The 17,080-nt window shown below is 48.7% G+C and overlaps 1 protein-coding gene across 3 annotated transcripts in view; it reads left to right on the top strand.

Moving 5' to 3' along the window:
- The first annotated feature begins 3,401 nt into the window (after positions 1-3,401).
- Positions 3,402-17,080, top strand: part of Znf341 (zinc finger protein 341) — a 36,799-nt gene continuing 23,120 nt past the window's right edge. For 2 of the 3 annotated variants that reach the window (XM_027421425.2, XM_027421424.2), the window contains exons 1-5: positions 3,402-3,524; positions 9,386-9,497; positions 12,784-12,980; positions 15,316-15,465; positions 16,212-16,457. In XM_027421425.2, coding sequence (XP_027277226.1) covers positions 3,495-3,524; positions 9,386-9,497; positions 12,784-12,980; positions 15,316-15,465; positions 16,212-16,457 — 735 coding nt within the window. In that variant the 5' untranslated portion in view covers positions 3,402-3,494. Of the gene's footprint in view, positions 3,525-9,385; positions 9,498-12,783; positions 12,981-15,315; positions 15,466-16,211; positions 16,458-17,080 lie in introns of those variants that run through there. The other variant, XM_027421426.1, reaches the window with a different exon arrangement.

The following is a 17,080-nucleotide window of genomic DNA, read 5'->3' as shown; positions in this document are numbered from 1 at the left end:
CCTACTGCTTGTTCCTGAGGGTGGGATCTCCCCCACTTTTCCCTGATCTTGGGATTCCCCTCCCTCAATCATCAGGACCTAAGAAAAAAAATCCCCCTGGAACTTTGTAGCTTTATCTTCTGCTCTGCCAGCGTCCTGCCAGGTCCAGGTGTCCCCTCAAAACCTGCATCCCGGGACAGCTTCGAAGTGCCTAGCGCCAAGTGGTCTAACCTCACAGACTGCTTCAACTAGGCCTGCACTTTCCTAACTCCTAGCGCTGGAGATGATCCCACAAAGCCTGGACAATGAGCAAAACAGCCAGCTTTCTCAGGTCCCCCAAAGATGCTTTGCCCCCAGACAACAGGAAGCAGTCCTTATCCCTGCCTCACTTGCTAACTCTTCCTAGTTCCTGATCTTTTTATAATACACAATAGGGAGGAATGTTAGTTTCTGCAAGGCAGCAGCCTGCCTCTGCTGCCAAAGCAGTTACATCATCACCTGTCACCATCAGCTATTCAACATGTGCACCCCTTAAAAGTACCCTCCAGGGACAGCTCACTCGCTTGCCTCTTACTCCTCTCTCTGCTCCCCCATTCCTCTCTGCCCCCTCTTTCTTCTCATGCCTCTTCTTGTCCCCACTCTGACATGGCCTTTCAGTCTTTCACCCAAGTCCTTCCCGAAATAACCCTCTTGCACAGACTCTGTTGCTTGCAGCATGCTTGCTTAGTGGCAGACCTTGGCAGGGCCTGTTGAAAGTGACCTACTTCACCTTCCTTTTTATTTATCGGTACAGTAGTGATGGCTTTTTGTTGTTGTTCTGTTTGGAGACAGGGTCTCACTACGTAGTCCTGACATGCATAGAACTTTCTCTGTAGTGTCCCAAAAGAGAGGAGCTTTAGGTGCATTTCTTAATTTTAGGAGTTTAGTGAAGAGAGTGAAAATTGTGGTTTGTATTGATTGTTCCTTTGGCTGAGGCTTAACTGTGGGAAGCAAGGAGGATATTTGGAGTCAAATTCATGGTAGTTCAGTCTTAGAACAACATGGCTATGATCATAGAGACCATCCATTGTTGATGGCATCTCTCTGTTTCTTCTTTCCCTGTGTGGGCTTCCTCCAACATTCCCTTGTTGTCCAAGGGCAACAGATTGACATCCCTACTGCACATTGTAGTTAAATATTTTTTTAAGATTTTATTTATTATGTATACAACATTCTGCTTCCATGTATATCTGCACACCAGAAGAGGGCACCAGACCTCATGACAGATGGTTGTGAGCCACCATGTGGTTGCTGGGAATTGAAAGCAGGACCTCTGGAAGAGCAGTCGGTGCTCTTAACCTCTGAGCCATCTCTCCAGCCCTTGTAGTTAAATATTTTTAATTTTTAATGATTTATTTTCATTTATGTGCATTGTTATTTTACTGCATGTATGTCTGTGTGAGGGTTTCAGACCCTGGAACTGGAGCTACAGCAAGTGGTGAGCTTCCATGTGTGTGCTGGGAATTGAACTCAGGGTCCTTTGGAAGAGCACCCAATGCTCTTAATCACTGAGCCATCTCTCCAGCCCCATAGTTAAATATTTTTAAAGATTGAATGTCTATAATATCAAACTACCCTCTAAATTCCTAACTTTCTACCCATAGGTTAACGCATCTCTCAGCCATCATCAGAGAACTCTGTGTAATGGATGGCAGTTAACCCAGAAACTCACAACTGGTTAAAATGTCAGTAGTGTGCCCAGCCACAGGTGGGAAGGACCTCTATCTCCTATCTCTTCCCACTACCAAGACTCATGGATGAGGGGGGTGGAAAGATATTCTAAGAGCCAGAGGTCGGGAAGGACTGGGGTGAAAGAGTGTCTCAGAAATGACAGGCCTATAGCACTTACAAACTCAGACCAGCTGCAGTTTTGTCTGCACAGGATCAAGCTAATCAGCATTCCAGAACGCCTGAGGGAGGAGCTCACTATTCCCATTAAGGGCTGCCTTGGGAGGGATAGTCAGTTTCTTTTAAGGGTATAGTCCCTGGTAGACCATGTTGCAGTGGATAACCCAACACCAATCAATACACTGGCAGACACATTAGACTCGGTGGATTATAAGGAAAACAAGAGAAGCCTTAGAGATGGCTCAGCTGGTAAAGGTACTTGCTATAGAGCCTGTGTTCAATTCCAGGGTCTCAAATAGAAGGAGAGAATCGATTCCTGAAGGTTGTCTTCTCATCTTCACACATGTACTGGGTGTGTGTGTGTGTGTGTGTGTGTGTGTGTGTGTGTGTGTATGTGTGCAGACATTTGCCATGTGTGTGCGCACACACACAAATAAATAATAAATGTAAAAAGAGGACATGAGGGGTTGGAGAGATGGTTCAGTGGTTAAAAGCATTAGCTGCTCTTCTAGAGGACCTGGATTCAATTCCCAGCACCCACGTGGCAGCTCACTCCAATTCCAGGGGATCCAACACCCTCATACAGACAAATCACCAACGCACATAAATAAACAAGAGGACATGAAATTGGACGTGGGAGTGTGTTATGATAAAGTGTGTGGGGAGCCTTGGCGAATTCCATGGCAGATGAGGGTGACTGGAGGGGGGGGGGCGACAAACATGCCAGGCAGACAGAGCTTTGTGAGAGGTTTTATTAGAAAGGGAAAAGGGGGGAAGGAAAGACAAAAGAGGTAGAGACACAGAGACAGAGAGAGGACAGAAGAGGGAGACAAGAAAAGTCCTGCTGCCCCAGGGGCAGAAAAACAATAAGTGCGGGGGGGGGGGTGTCTTTCTTTTAAAGGGGTCCTTTGCTCCTGAGTGCAGACCACACCACCATGGAACCCTGGGCTGTCCAGAGTACTGCGTGAGTGCATTCTGCCAGGTGACAGGAGCAGGCCAGCGTAATGACTGAATCCTTACAGGGTGGATCCCCACGAACTTGGGATAGGGATGACTGAGATGGGTATAAGGTCTGTGATGGCAATGGGGTCTCAGAGAATCAGGGTCGAGGGATGTGAATAGGAGTGGAGGTCCCCTCAAAGCTGGAAATCGGGGCTAAGAAGAGCCTTAAGGGAATCTAAGAGATAATGAAAGATTGACACCAGGCAGAGATGAAAATCGTTTTGACAAGGCTGCTTTCCAACTTACGTGGCACAGTTGCGGGGTGTGGGGTGTCATTTTACAGTTGGGTAATGCCGGTGAGGTTGGTTGGTGTTGCAAAGTTGGAGAATACTGTGTGCAGCGATAATGAATGGGGTTCGTGTTTCAGAACTAGGGCCGGTGTCGGCTTTCGGAGGTGGCGAGCGAGCGAGCGTCGGGCGTGCGTCCATGCAGAATTGGAGCCACTAGGGGACTAGGTCTCTGGCGGACAGCGGGGAAGGCTGTGTTTCCGGGGCAGTGGGCTCGGCGCTGGCTCCAGGGCGCCCCCTGGCGGCCCCGACCCGCCGCCCGCCGCCGCCGCCGCCGCCGCGGTTCCCACAATGCTTGCGTAGCCCGGCTCCGACTCCCCCGGCGGCGGCGGCTCCAAGATGGCGCAGGCGATCTTCGAGGCCCTGGAGGTGAGCGCGCCGGGCCCGGGCAGCGGCTGTTCCGCGTGCGCCCCTCCCGCCGCGCCCCCTCGCAGCAGCGGGCCCAGGGCGCGCGGAGGCCGCGGGGCGGAGGCGGAGGGCGTCCGGGCCGGAACAGCCGCGGGGCGGGAGGGGGCGGGAACAGCCGGGGAGCGCCGGCCCTGGGGAGGGGGCCTCAGGACCGGAACAGCGCGGCACAGAGGCCGCTGGCGCGGGGGCTGGGGGTGCAGGCCGAGGAAACGGCCGGCCGGGGCCGGGGAAACAGGGGCCGGGCCGGGCCGGGGAAACAGCCGGGGCCCGGGCCGGGGCCGGGGAAACAGCCGGGGCCCGGGCCGGGGCCGGGGAAACAGCCGGAGCCCGGGCCGGGGCTTGGAGGGACCGCGGGGCGGCAGGGCCTAGGCGGCCCGGCAGCCCAATCGGGCGCCCTGACCCCCGAGGACTTCTGAGACCCACTGTGTCCCTAGAGCTGCGGTGTGGTCCTACTAAATGCAGAGCAGGGAAGGAGACGCCGCCTGTGCGCACAGCCGAGTCTGCAGAGACCACAGGCCCAAGGCAGTGAACACAGGGCACCGGTCTGTGCTCCCGAGTCAGAACCCACGACGCCGTGAGCCTGCACGGGCCACGCCGCTCTCTGATCCGACTGGATCCTGTCCCGTGATGTGCAGGCTCACCGAGGTGGCTGGGCCTCGGGCTCTGGAGAAAGCGAGCTCTGAGCGCCACCCTGTGCACCCGCTGGAGTTGAGCGAGAAAGGATAGCTCTAGAGACAGGAGTGGAGCTGGGCACGGAGGTCGCCGCGGGGGTGCAGGGTCGGGTGAGCCGCTGGAGTAGACACTTGTGGACAGGGCCGGCAGAAGGAAGCGGAGACTTGCACTTCTCTAGATCTCAGCCAGTTCTCACCACGGAATGATGAGGGGTGCCTTTTGCTATCGACGGGTGTCGTTTCAGTGGGTCTCACTGAACCAGACTCCGCGGTTCTCACCTTCCCTCATTATTACCCCATCCCACTCCCGCCGCCAAAACTGTGGGAAAGAATAGTAAAAGAAGGTAGCTCCTCCAGCCAGGTGTGGTGGTGCGTGCCCGAAATCTCAGCGCTTGGAAGGTGTTAGCTTCGGCTACATAATGAGTTTGAGGCCAACCTGAGCACCGTATGCGCGCAATTACATTTTGGGGGGGGGGGTGTCGAGACAGGGTTTGTGGCTTTGGAGGCTGTCCTGGAACTAGCTCTTGTAGACCAGGCTGGTCTCAAACTCATAGAGATCCACCTGCCTCTGCCTCCCAAAGTGCTGGAGCAATTACATTTTTTTTTAAAGGCCATGAATATGAAGGAGAGTGGAGAAGTTATATATATAGGAGGGAAAGCGAAGGGAATGTAGTGATCAAATTATAATCTCAAAAATAATAAAATATTGGGGGTTGGAGAGATGGCTCAGAGGTTAAGAGCACTGGCTGCTCTTCCAGAGGTCCTGAGTTCAATTCCCAGCAACCGCATGGTGGCTCACAACCATCTATAACGAGATCTGGTGCCCTCTTCTGCTGTGCAGGCACACATTCAGGCGAAACACTGGATACATAATAAATAAATCTTTTAATAATATTAAAAATAAATATCTTCCAGAAAACAAAACAGACAAAACCACAAAACAAGAACCCAAAAAGAAGATGGCAAAGACACCCCAACTGTGTGTTCTGTGAAGAAAATAGCAGGGATGGCTGGAATCTGGGTAGTAGGGTTATGGGTGTTCCCTCTTGGAGGACAGTGGGTATTGCATTGTTTCAGTGTTTACTACAAGCATGCGTTTGTGTATTGGATAATGAGAAAAGAGAGGAATCGGGAAGTGTAGCTTCACTGGCCTTGGAAGGTCTCCAGCACCAAAATAAATAAAATTTCTGAGTGAGTGAAGGACAGCAGGTGTGCATTGATCCAACGGGAGGGCAAAAGGACCAGGTGGTGGAAGTGGCATTTGCAAAGCCCTGGGGAGAGCAAGATTTCCCGTATCTCAGTTCAGCATAGAAGAACAGCTAGAGAAAAGACCTCCACTGATTTGATGATGCTTCTGAACTTTATCTTGGGATCAGTGTGGTGCTAAGAAAAGGTTTTCATCAAGGCAGCCTTATCATCTGATGTATGTTTTATAAAGTTCACTCTGGCTTCTGGGGATTGGCCTGGAGGGGGCTGAATGGCAGCAGGGGGTGAGTGAGGAGCTAGGTTAGGCAACTGAGGGGAAGGAAAGAGTGGATTTCAAATATATTTGGGAGACAGAATAGGTTAGATTTGCCAGAAGTCTAGAAATGTCAGGAAGGAAGCAGTGGGTGAGAAGATTTGGTGGGGTGCCCCTAGGCTCTTGGCTTGGAAGGACAGTGCCCTGCTGTTGTGCTTGTAGTGATGGGTGTTACCAGAAGAGACAGAAGTGGAGGATAGCCTGTTTAATTTGGGGTTGTATTATCCTTTTTTATGTACATACTTATGTCACAGCATGCCTGTGGAGGTCAGAGGACAACTTGCAGGAGTCATTTCCCTCCTTCCACTGTCTAGGTCCTAGAAATCAAACTCAACTTGCCAGATGCCTCTACCCACTGAGCCATCTCACAGACCCAAGTATTTTATCTTGAAAAACAATTTTTTTTCCTCCTGAAATTCTAAGACAATATGGAGTGGTCCCAAGAACTGATTTCCCCCAGCTTGTGCTTTTGTGCTGATATTATTTTACACTAGTGACTCTCACCTATCAGTGTGGAAGAATTCCATTGCTACGAGCTGATGGGTTTCAGGGATCCAAGATCCTAGCTGGCCCTTTCCAAGCCACATTCTGCATCCTCCCCCCTTCTCCCTCCATCCCTGACTCCTGGCAAGCACGAATCTATTCCTCACCTATGAAATGTCGTCTTTGCAAGACTATTATGTAAGTGGATCTTGCCTTTGAGACATATATTTTGTCCATCAATTACCTCAAGGTGCATCTAGCTGGTGTGTTTGTTGGTATCCTGGAACTCTCTTTGTAGACCAGACTGGCCTGAAACTCACAGAGATCCACCTGTCTCTTCTGGTATTGAAGGTGTGTACCTCCACCATCTGCCTTAACTGGGGTTTCTGTCTGTCAGGACAGCCACTACTTCCCTTCCCGGCTGTTGATGGTCAACTGATGGAGGCAAAGTGCATCTAGTTCCCATTTAACCACAAAAGCCTTCATCAACTCAAAGAGCCCCACCCACCCTGCAAAAAGTCCACTTGCCTTCCTGCCAGGATGCCGCTCTGTGCTCTCTGAGGCAGCCCAGCACTTTGTCCCCTAGTAAAACTGTCTTCCTAACTATGGAGCTCCCCCCTCACAGATACTGACCTGCACTGTACTGGGACATTGCAGACAGGATTTCTCACTTGGGAAGTGAGGTAACATCAAAGGGTATTGATGCTAAGGTTTTGGTACCAGGTACATCCTATTCCCCACCCTCTTCCCTGGACTCCTGTCGTAAATTTCCTCCCCGGGTTTACAAGGGCATGAGAACAGAGCTCACTTTTGCTACACGGGTGCTGATTCTCTTCACACTGGACACCGTGCTATCTGTCTCAGATTCTGGTGCCTGAAGTCTCCTCAGAGCCCCTGCCATCCCATTGGCCCCCTGTCCATGGTGTTAGTAATTCTTCTCATAAACTACTTAGCTTTTATTTCTGTGTCCTCTTGAACCTCCTGACTCCATCCAAAACCTAACAATGGGAAAGGGTTGGCAGAAGCTGTGTGGCAGAGCATGGGCCCCAGGTCTGTGGAATGAGATCACTGGGGACTGGCTAGAAGGTGCAATCTAAACAGAAGGAATGCCTCAAAATCCAGACAGAAGGAACACCTCAAAACAGCTGCCTTTGGGGGTGGGCAGTAGAAGACTGGAAAGAAGGACCCCAGCAAGTAGAAGAGATCCAAGAAGGGTGGCTCCTGGAGTAGGGGGTGGTTCTTGGTGTCTCAGGCACTGTTAGATGGCCTTTGGTGGAAGGTGAGAGCTTGAGTGTCACTAGAGGGAATAGAGATGATGGAAGTTGGCAAGAAGATGTGGGCACAGGCAGATATTTTGAAGAGTCAACATCGGATATTTGATGTTGGAGGGACAGAGATGAGGAGAAAGAATGCAAGGAGCCTTGTGGGGTGTGAGTGAGGAGGACCAGCGAACGGGATTTCCAAAGGGCTCTATGACTGATTAGTCTCCAGCAATGGCTTTGAGACATTACAAAATTGTAGAAAGTACAAAGGACGGTGATCTAGGGGTGCCACTTGGCCCAGAAGAATTCACGATTTTTTTTTTTTTTTTTGATGGATGGGAGTAGGTCCTGGACCTCTGTACATACTAAAACCTTGTACATGCCAAGCATGTGTTCTGCCATGAGGCATGCTCTCAGCTTCTTTTCCCAGCTTTTTTGTGTTCCAGTCCCTAGAGTTCATCCTCACGATCAAGGGTGGTATGTAGACTTCCATGTCCTTGTTCTGGGAAGCAGAGTTGGGGATTGGGTAAAGAAGGGCACTACGTACTAGCAGCTTTTAAGACATCTTAAGATGGCTCAGTAGGTAAGGCTCTTGCCACCCTAATTATCTGAGTTGGATCTCTGGAACCCACATAAAGACAGAAAGAGAACTAATGTCACAGAGTTGCTCTCTGACCTCCACGTGTACTGTGGTACAAACAAATCTCTTGGTTTGAGGATGCAGCTCAGGTGGTTGAATAACAGCTCACACCCACACCCACACCTCCCCCCCCTCGCACCAAAGCCCTGGGTCCATTCACCAACACCACATAAAACTGGTTGTGGAGATGCTCACCTGTGATCCCAGCACTGAGAGAGTGAGGCAGGAGGATCACCTTGAACTCAAGAGCAATTTAACCCTTCATAATGAGTTCAAAGGGGGCTGGAGAGGTATCTCAGAGGTTAAGGGCACTGACTGCTCTTCCGGAGGTCCTGAGTTCAATTCCCAGCAACCACATGGTGGCTCACAACCATCTGTAATGAGATCTGGTGCCTTCTTCTGCTGTGCAGAGATACATGGAAGCAGAATGTTATAAATATGATAAATAAAATCTTAAAAAAATAATGAGTTCAAAGGCCAGCTTGGACTATTAGAGTGAGACCCTATCTAAAAAAAAAAAAAAAAAAAGAAAGAAAGAAAAAAAAAGTGGGTAGGTGATCCTTTGAGAAGCTTTCTTTTTTGTTCTTTTGTTTTCTGAAACAATGTTTCTCTGTGTCGCCTGGCTGTCTTGGAACTCACTATGTAGACCAGGCTGGCCTCGACTAATAGAGATCACCTGTGGGTCGTGACCTCTTTGGGGGTCAAATGACCCTTTCACATGGAGTCCTAAGACAATTGGAAAACAGAGATATTTACATTATGATTCATAGCAGTAGCAAAATTGAAGTTAGGAAGAAACAACGAAAATAATTTTATGGTTGGGGTCACCACAACATGACGAAGTTTATATTAAAGCGTCTCAGCATTAGGAAGGTTGAGAACCACTGATTTAGCCCTAGCTGTTCTGGTGCTATATAGACCATACTGGCCTCAAACTCACAGAGATCCCCCTGCCTCTGCCCCCTGAGTGCTGGCATTAAAGGCGTGTACTACTACACCTGGTTTTGAGAAACTTTCATGTAATGCCTTCTGCCGCCCTTGATAGCACGTAGCCCTTTCCTAGCCGCAAGAGAGGTCTAGGAAGAGAATCGTTACCCTGAGACCATGTTTCCAGCTTCACATCCTGGAATCTGTTGCAGTGAAGTAGAGAGAACATATTTTGGGTTTTTGTGGTAGATCTGGCTTGTGAGGGTGAAGGTGAAGTGGAAGCTGGGCCCACTTCCTCACAGGCTGCATTTCCTGTTTCAGGAATGGACAATCAGACCGTTTTGGCTGTCCAGTCATTGTTGGATGGCCAAGGGGCAGTCCCTGACCCAACAGGACAGAGTGTCAGTGCACCGCCTGCCATCCAGCCACTGGGTGAGTATCTGCCCTGCCCATAAGTAGAGGGTAAATGTGAGGTTCATGGGGCACGGGAGAGAACTGCCTTTGTGCTCCCAGACTATCCTCTGGTGTCTGAATTCTCTCCCTTTCTCCTTCATGCACCTGCCCATGCCTTTCTCTGCCCCCTGCTTAGAGGATGTGGGGAGTGGCATCCATCTTTTGGGAGTGTCCAAGAGCCCTGATGTTTTGCAACCTTTGCCCTGGAAGTCATGTTTCAGCTTCCATTCTGTAAAAAGAGATCAAACCAATTTTTCCAGTTTATGGGTCAAGCCTCTGACACTTAGAGAGGGGAAAGGACTTCTCTGGAAGTCCTGTGAGTCTTTATTAATTTATTTGTAACTAATTTCTTTATTTTTTTTTAAGACCAAGATTCATAAAGCCTCAACTGGCCTCAAACCCGTTATTTAAACATGATGGCTTTAAACTCCTAAGTAGCTCTCTCTGGCCTAGAACTTGATATGTTGATGTGGCTGGCCTTGAACTCACAGAGATCTGCCTGCCCATCTCTTAGTAAGGTGTAGGTTCTTATTCCCGTAGTTCTTAGCTTCAAAAGCTAAGAGAATACTATGAGAGTCCTTAAGACTTGGGCCCTAGCTGTTGTATATAAGAATGGAAGTTTCTGCTGGGCGTTGGTGGCGCATGCCTTTAATCCCAGCACTCCGGAGGCAGAGGCAGGGGATTTCTGTGAGTTCGAGGCCAGCCTGGTCTACAGAGCGAGTGCCAGGATAGGCTCCAAAGCTACACAGAGAAACCCTGTCTAGAAAAAACAAAACAAAACAAAACAAAAAAAAGAATGGAAGTTTCTGATGTCAGCAAGATGGCTCCGTGCATAAAAGTGCTGGCTGCCAAGTCAGATGACCTGAGCTTAATACCTGGAACTCACATGCTAGAGGGAGAGAACCCACTCCTGCAATAGTTCTCTAAACTCCATGTGCAAGCCATGGCACAATTATACACCCACTCACTAAAATGTTGAAGAAGAGGAGGAAGAAGCAGCAGCCGCCACCTTTAATCCAAGAAGTGGAGACATGTAGGATCTCTATGAATTCAAGTTTGAGGTCTACATAGTGAGTTCAGGCCAGCCAGGGCTGCAAGCTAAGATCTTGACTCAAACAAGCAAGCAAGCAAGCAAGCAAACAAACAAACAAAAAACAAAACAACAACAACAAAAAAGCAGCAACAACAAAAAGCCTAATCTAAACCAAGAAAGAAATGGAAGCTTCTACTAGCTTCCTCACAAATGAAGCTAATGTTTCTCTCCCTGAAGCCCTGACTGCCCATCTGTAGAGCTGCTCTGATTTTGCCTACACCCTGCAGTCCAGATGGACGTTCCCTGTTCCCACTCTGATTCCCATCTTTTGGCCAACATGAAGGGGGAGAAAGGAGGATGAGGAAGTCATAATCCATTCCTTTTTTATTTTGTTTTTTTTTTTTGGCTTTGTGATTGGGACTTCATATGTAGTGCAAGCTGGTCTAGAACTCTAGATCCTCCTGCCTTAACATCCTGGGTGCTGAGATTATAGGTGTATACCACTATGACCAGCTACACTTTTCTCTTTAAGAGAAATCTGCATAGATATTACACTTCTGTCTTACCCCATTGGTCAGAATATAGTCATGTGATATGCTGCCTAGCAGCAAAGCAATTTGGGAAAAATATACTTAAGTAGGTAATCATGCCAGATATTGTGGTGATACTCATGGTTGGTTGGTTGGTTTGTTTTGATTTTTGGGTTTTTGAGACAGGGTTTTGCTGTAGCTTTGGAGCCTGTTCTGGAACTCACAGAGTTCCACCTGCTTCTGCCTTCCGAGTGCCGGGATTAAAGGCATGTGTACCAACACCACTGGCATGGCGATGCTCATCTTTAATCCCAGCATTCTAGAGGCAGAGGCAGGCAGATCTCTGAATTCGAGGCCAGCCTGCTTTACAGAGTGAGTTCCAAGATAGTCAAGATATACAGAAAAATCCTGTCTTGAAAAAACAAGTTGTGGGGCAGTGGTTGCTCATACTTTTAATCCCAGCATTCAGGAGGCAGAGGCAGGTAGATCTCTGTGAGTTTGAGGCCAGCCTGGTCTATAGAGTGAGTTCCAGAACATCTAGGACTGTTATACAGAGAAACCCTGTTTCCAAAACAAAAACAAAAGGAAAAAAAATTAAAAAGCATGAAGTCATGTTTCCCACTAAAATCTGTACTAGTTTATAAGAAGAATACAATGAATATTGATGCCTGGTTTGGGGATATATCAGTGGTCTTGGTAACTAATAACACACACACACACACACACACACACACACATACACAAATTGTGTAATAATTGGACAGGTGAGCTACAGTGTGCTTTAAGACAGCATAAATGGCTGCTGTTAGCTATCTCTACTTTAAGTGGCTTTTCATTTATTCAGCACACACCATTTGAGGGCCTTCTAGGTGCCCAGGTTATACCACAGCCACTCTGATAAATAAAACAAGTTTCTTTCCCTTAGAGAACACACAATCTGGTGCTAGTGAGAAAATGGTATTGATGGGGCCAGCCCAGAATCAGGAACTGTGGCCCGAGCTGTAAGAAGATTGCCTGGGTATGGGTTGGGGAGATGATTCCCAGTTAAGAGTGTTTGCACAGGACCTGAATTCTAGTCCCAGCACACACATAAGATGACTCACAACTGCCTACTATAAATCCAGTTCCTCTGTTGCCCTCTTCTGGCCTCTGAGGGCACTGCACTTATGTGTGGGTAGACACACATACACACACACACACACACACACACACACACACACACACACACACACACACACAATTAAAGCATACAAACAAATCTTTATGAAGACTTCCTAGAACTGATGAGCCTTGCAGCATGAGTTGAACTGAGATGGACCGGGACCAGGGTATAGTGGATGCAGAGGTATGAGAAGTAGCTACATGACCCACTGGAGACTGACAGTCAATTCAGTCAAGATAGAGTCTGTATTTCTCAACTTTGGAGTGAAGTCACTGTACTGCTTCCATATGCCAAATTATTTGATGCCTGTCTGCACATGGCTGGCTCTTCCTGAAGGTTCCTGTTGGGCTCTGAACGTTCCTAGGAAGCACATGGTTGGTGCTCAACACCTGCATGGCAAGGCACACAGTGTTTTCAGACTTGCTGTTCAGATGCCAGCTGTGGTATCGCATTCTTCACTGTGATCCCCCCTGACTCATTCTTGCTTTTTTCATTACTCCACTCCATGTGTGGCCCACCCAACTACTGGCCTAACCCTAGATGACGAGGATGTCTTCCTGTGTGGAAAGTGTAAGAAGCAGTTCAACTCACTACCAGCCTTTATGACCCACAAGCGTGAACAGTGCCAGGGGAATGCCCCGGCCCTGGCCACCGTCTCTCTAGCTACCAACAGCATCTACACACCTTCAGCAGCACCCGCTACCGTCCAGCAGGCCCCGCCTCCTGCCAACCGCCAGGTAGCCTTTTGTTCCTTTGTTTGTTGATTCCTTTAGAAGGTCTCTTTCTGCACACACTGTCCTAAGTCTTGGAGGAATGGTGCTGGGCAGGACTGACGATGTATCTACGTTGTGGTGTTGGATGAGATGCACAAAGATGGGCATGTTTTGCTGGGCATGGTGGTATATACCTGCAATTCTGACACCCAGGAGTCTGGGCCAGGAGGATCAAGAGTTTGAGGCCACCCTGGGCTGCAGCTTGCCAGGTGGCAGAAACGCGCCTTCCTGAGTCTGCCCACTTTTCTAAGTCATTCAGAAAAGTATAGATTCTTTTCTTCACTAATCCCTTATCTAAGTATGCTTTTCACAACATACTTAGATAAGGGGTTTCCTTATTCTTGCTCTGATGCTTCGTTTCCACCATGTGGCTGCTTGTCCGCCGTGTGTCTGATCTCTGTGCTGACTTTAGTGGTATGTTTTGTTTTATTCTTCTTTCCTCCATTTTCTTCTTCTAACAAGTTGCTGATATTTACAGTTCACCTGTAAATGTGGGCCCTGTAGGCTTTTTCTTCCTCTTTTCTTCCTCCCGCTTCTTGATGTTGTTCTTCTTTTTGGTTTTTTGAGTTAGGATTTCTCTGTGTAAAAGGTTTGGCTGTCCTGGAACTCACCTTGAACTTGCAGAGATCTACCTACCTCTGCTTCCCAAGTGCTGGGATAAAAGGCATGTGCCATCAACTGCCCAGCAAATCTCTAAATAAATAAATAAATAAATAATACTTTTCCCGGGGCTGGAGAGATGGCTCAGAGGTTAAGAGAACTGGTCGTTCTTCCAGAGGACCCAGGTTCAATTCCCAGCACCCACATGGCAGCTCACATCTGTCTGTACCTCCAGTTCCAGTGGATCAAATGCCTTCACACCAATGCACATAAAATAAAATTAAATAAATTATTTAAAAAAAATAATACTTTTCCCAGTCTATTAAATGCTGAGATGGGGTGGGAGATTTTACCATATTATGTGTGGTATTTGGAGCAGAACTTTGAAGAAGTGACATGTGACCAGAGGTTCAAGAGGCGAGGGAGTCAGATATATATATTGTGTTCCTGCAAAGGCTCTGAGATTGTACTGAGGTATTCCAAGAGCTGCATCCAGGAGATGACAGGGCGGCTGGGCCTGAGTGAGTAAGGGAGGGGTCAGATCACGTGGGCCCTGAGAGAGTAAGGGAGGGATCAGATCATGTGGGCCTGAGTGAGTAAGGGAGGGATCAGATCATGTGGGCCCTGAGTGAGTAAGGGAGGGATCAGATCATGTGGGCCCTGTAGGCTTTTACTTAATTACAGGCGCCATGGAGAGTGTTGAGAAGAGGGACCTAGACTGACCTACACTTGCCCTATGCAGACTGCTCTGAGTTCTTGCTTCCCTAGAACAGAAGGCAGGAATTTTATTGCTGGACCAAAGGTCTGTGCCTTTCAGAGAGATGTGACCCCTCCTCATTGGTAGATGACTAATTGGAGTCTCAGAAATGTAGACTGGCTTGCCAAGAGTCAAGTGATGGGAGCAGCTAGGTGGAAAGGCTCCAGAACCTGGATTTTTCATTCTGTGGTCCATGCTTTTTCTTTTTATTTTGTGTTTTTAGGTTTATTCGTTTTATTTTATGTGTGAGTGTTTTGCCTGTGTGTATGTATGCTTGATGCCCTTGGAGATCAGAAGAGGGCATCAGGTCCTGTAGGGAGAGACTCTGAATACTTGTACCACTGACCACGCCCAAGGTATGGAGAGGGGTAGGATAAAGAGCGAGGAGGAGAGGTGCTCACTCTTTCGAGGTTCAAGCCAGGTCTCGGAGTGCGGAGTGCGTAGTACGTCTGAGACTGGGCTGCTCGGAGTGCTAATCTGGTTATCGGCTACACGTGTGAGTTGTTTTCATGGTTATTATTTATAATATACTATTAATAACCGTATCTTGCATATCCTTTGGGCATGGTCAGCAGTACAGGTATCCAGGGTCTCTCCCTACAAGGTCCCTTGGAACTGGAATTACAGCTGGTTATGGACCACCATGTGGGTGCTGAGAATCGAACTTGGGTTCTCTGCAAGAGCAGGGAGTTCTTTTAACCACTGAGCCATTTTTCCAGCCCCTTGTTTTTGTTTTTAAACACAGTCTTCCTATGTAGTCCCGGCTGGTCTAAAATTTACTGTGTAATATGTTAACCTCAAACTCTCAGACATTCTCTGGCTTCCCAGGTGCTAGGATTTCAGGTGTGGACCCTATGTGTGGCTTGAACTTAGGTCTTTCACATCACTCTTCAGCTTCCTTATAGAGCCTCAGACATGCTCCCCCCTCTCTTGCTCATCTAGATCTCCACGTACATCACAGTGCCCCCGTCCCCACTGATCCAGACCCTGGTGCAGGGGAACATCTTGGTGAGCGATGATGTGCTCATGTCTGCCATGTCAGCCTTTACATCCCTGGACCAGCCTATGCCTCAAGGGCCCCCACCTGTGCAGGTAAGGTGGTGGGTGCTTCTCATAGGGGTCTTTTTTTTTTTCCTTCTTGCAATGCTGGGGACTGACCCCAGGGCCTTATACATCTCTCAAGAGTTTCATTCCAAATCTGCAAATTAACGCCTATGAAATCAGAATACTGTAGAAGAAAATTGCTTTAGCTCCAGCTCTCCTACATGGAAGGGACTAGCTGCCTACTCTGGCTAGCCCAGCTGAGCAATGGAGCCGTGACAACCACATCCAGCTATTCTGAGTCCTGTTTTTATTCATGGTCCATTAGAAAATATAGTGGCTCCTTGGAATTTTCCAGTACACATAGGTGACCAGCCACCAAGACCAGATTTCAGGCTTCCAGAAGGGAAGGAGCTGGTCCCCTGGACCCCCCCTATTTGAACATTCTAGTAAGTGGCTGCTATGTGATCAGTATCCTGGGAAATGTCCCAAAGTCAGTCTTGAGTCACCAATCAAGAGCCAGTCCTGCTTTACAAACTTTTTTTCTTTTTCTCAATGGCCTTGTTAGACCTCCTGGGCTGAATCATGTGTGCCCAAGGCAGGCTAGCTTAGAGAAGAGGGAGCGAAGCCCCGAGCCGACATCCCTTGACATTCTCCCAGGTCTTTGGTCCTTTCCCTGTCCCAGTACTGTTCTCTGAGCTGCCCGGTGAGTTCCTGTCCCTTCCACATGCTGACTAAAGCCTTTCAAGTTGATGAAACAGACACTTCAATGCTGTCATTTTCTCTTCTGATTGCAGAACAGCTTGAACATGCATCCAGTGCCCAACTACCTCACCCAGCCTCCACCGCCTCCTCCGCCCCCTCCACCCTTACCCCCACCTCCCCAGCCTCCACCTCCTCCGCCCCAGACCCTAGGCCCTTCTGGGCGTTCCAACCCTGTTGGGAATAGTGTGGTGGAGGTGTACAGTGCTGCTGCACCCATGGCAGGAAATGGAACAGTGGAGATCCAGGCTCTGGGGATGCAGCCCTACCCGCCCCTGGAGGTGAGCAGAGGCAGCGTGTGGTGGAACTGGGCACAATCGTGCCAGACACTGTGCTAAGGCCACTGTGAAGATCAAAAGCAGACCCAGCCTTCTCATGAGTGCCTGCGTCAGGGAGAGGAGGACTTTCACCAAAGCGGGCAGTCTACAGATGGGACACGCAAACCGTGTTAGGGCCCCTGAGGGGCGTGTAACACAGTCTGGGTTTAAACCCAGACAGCTGAGCTACAAAGTTACTTCATGAAGTTTGTTCTGTTTCTCCCTCCCTCCACCCCCCTCTCTTTCCCTCTCTCTATGTGTGTTTGTATGTGAGTGTGTGTGCATCTCTGTCTGTCTGTCTCTCTTCTTTCATTTAGTGGATGGGGGCATATGTGTGGAAGTCAGAGGACAATTTGTGAGAGTTCAGTCTCCTTCTACCCCGTGGGCTCTGGGGATTGAACTCAGGTCATGAATCTCGGCATCAAAGACCTTTACCCACTGAGCTATCCTATTGGCCCAGTTCATGAAGTTCTAAGGGGTCTTGGGAGATCTGAGTGAGCCAGGTGCAAGCTTATGTGATAATGGAATGTCAGTGGTTGAACACAGCTAGGGCTACAGTGAGGGTCCATTAGGGTCCCCTTATCCTG

This window comes from Cricetulus griseus, chromosome 6, assembly GCF_003668045.3.
Source record: "Cricetulus griseus strain 17A/GY chromosome 6, alternate assembly CriGri-PICRH-1.0, whole genome shotgun sequence".
NCBI lineage: Eukaryota > Metazoa > Chordata > Mammalia > Rodentia > Cricetidae > Cricetulus > Cricetulus griseus.
This window is presented reverse-complemented; position numbering and strand designations above follow the sequence as displayed.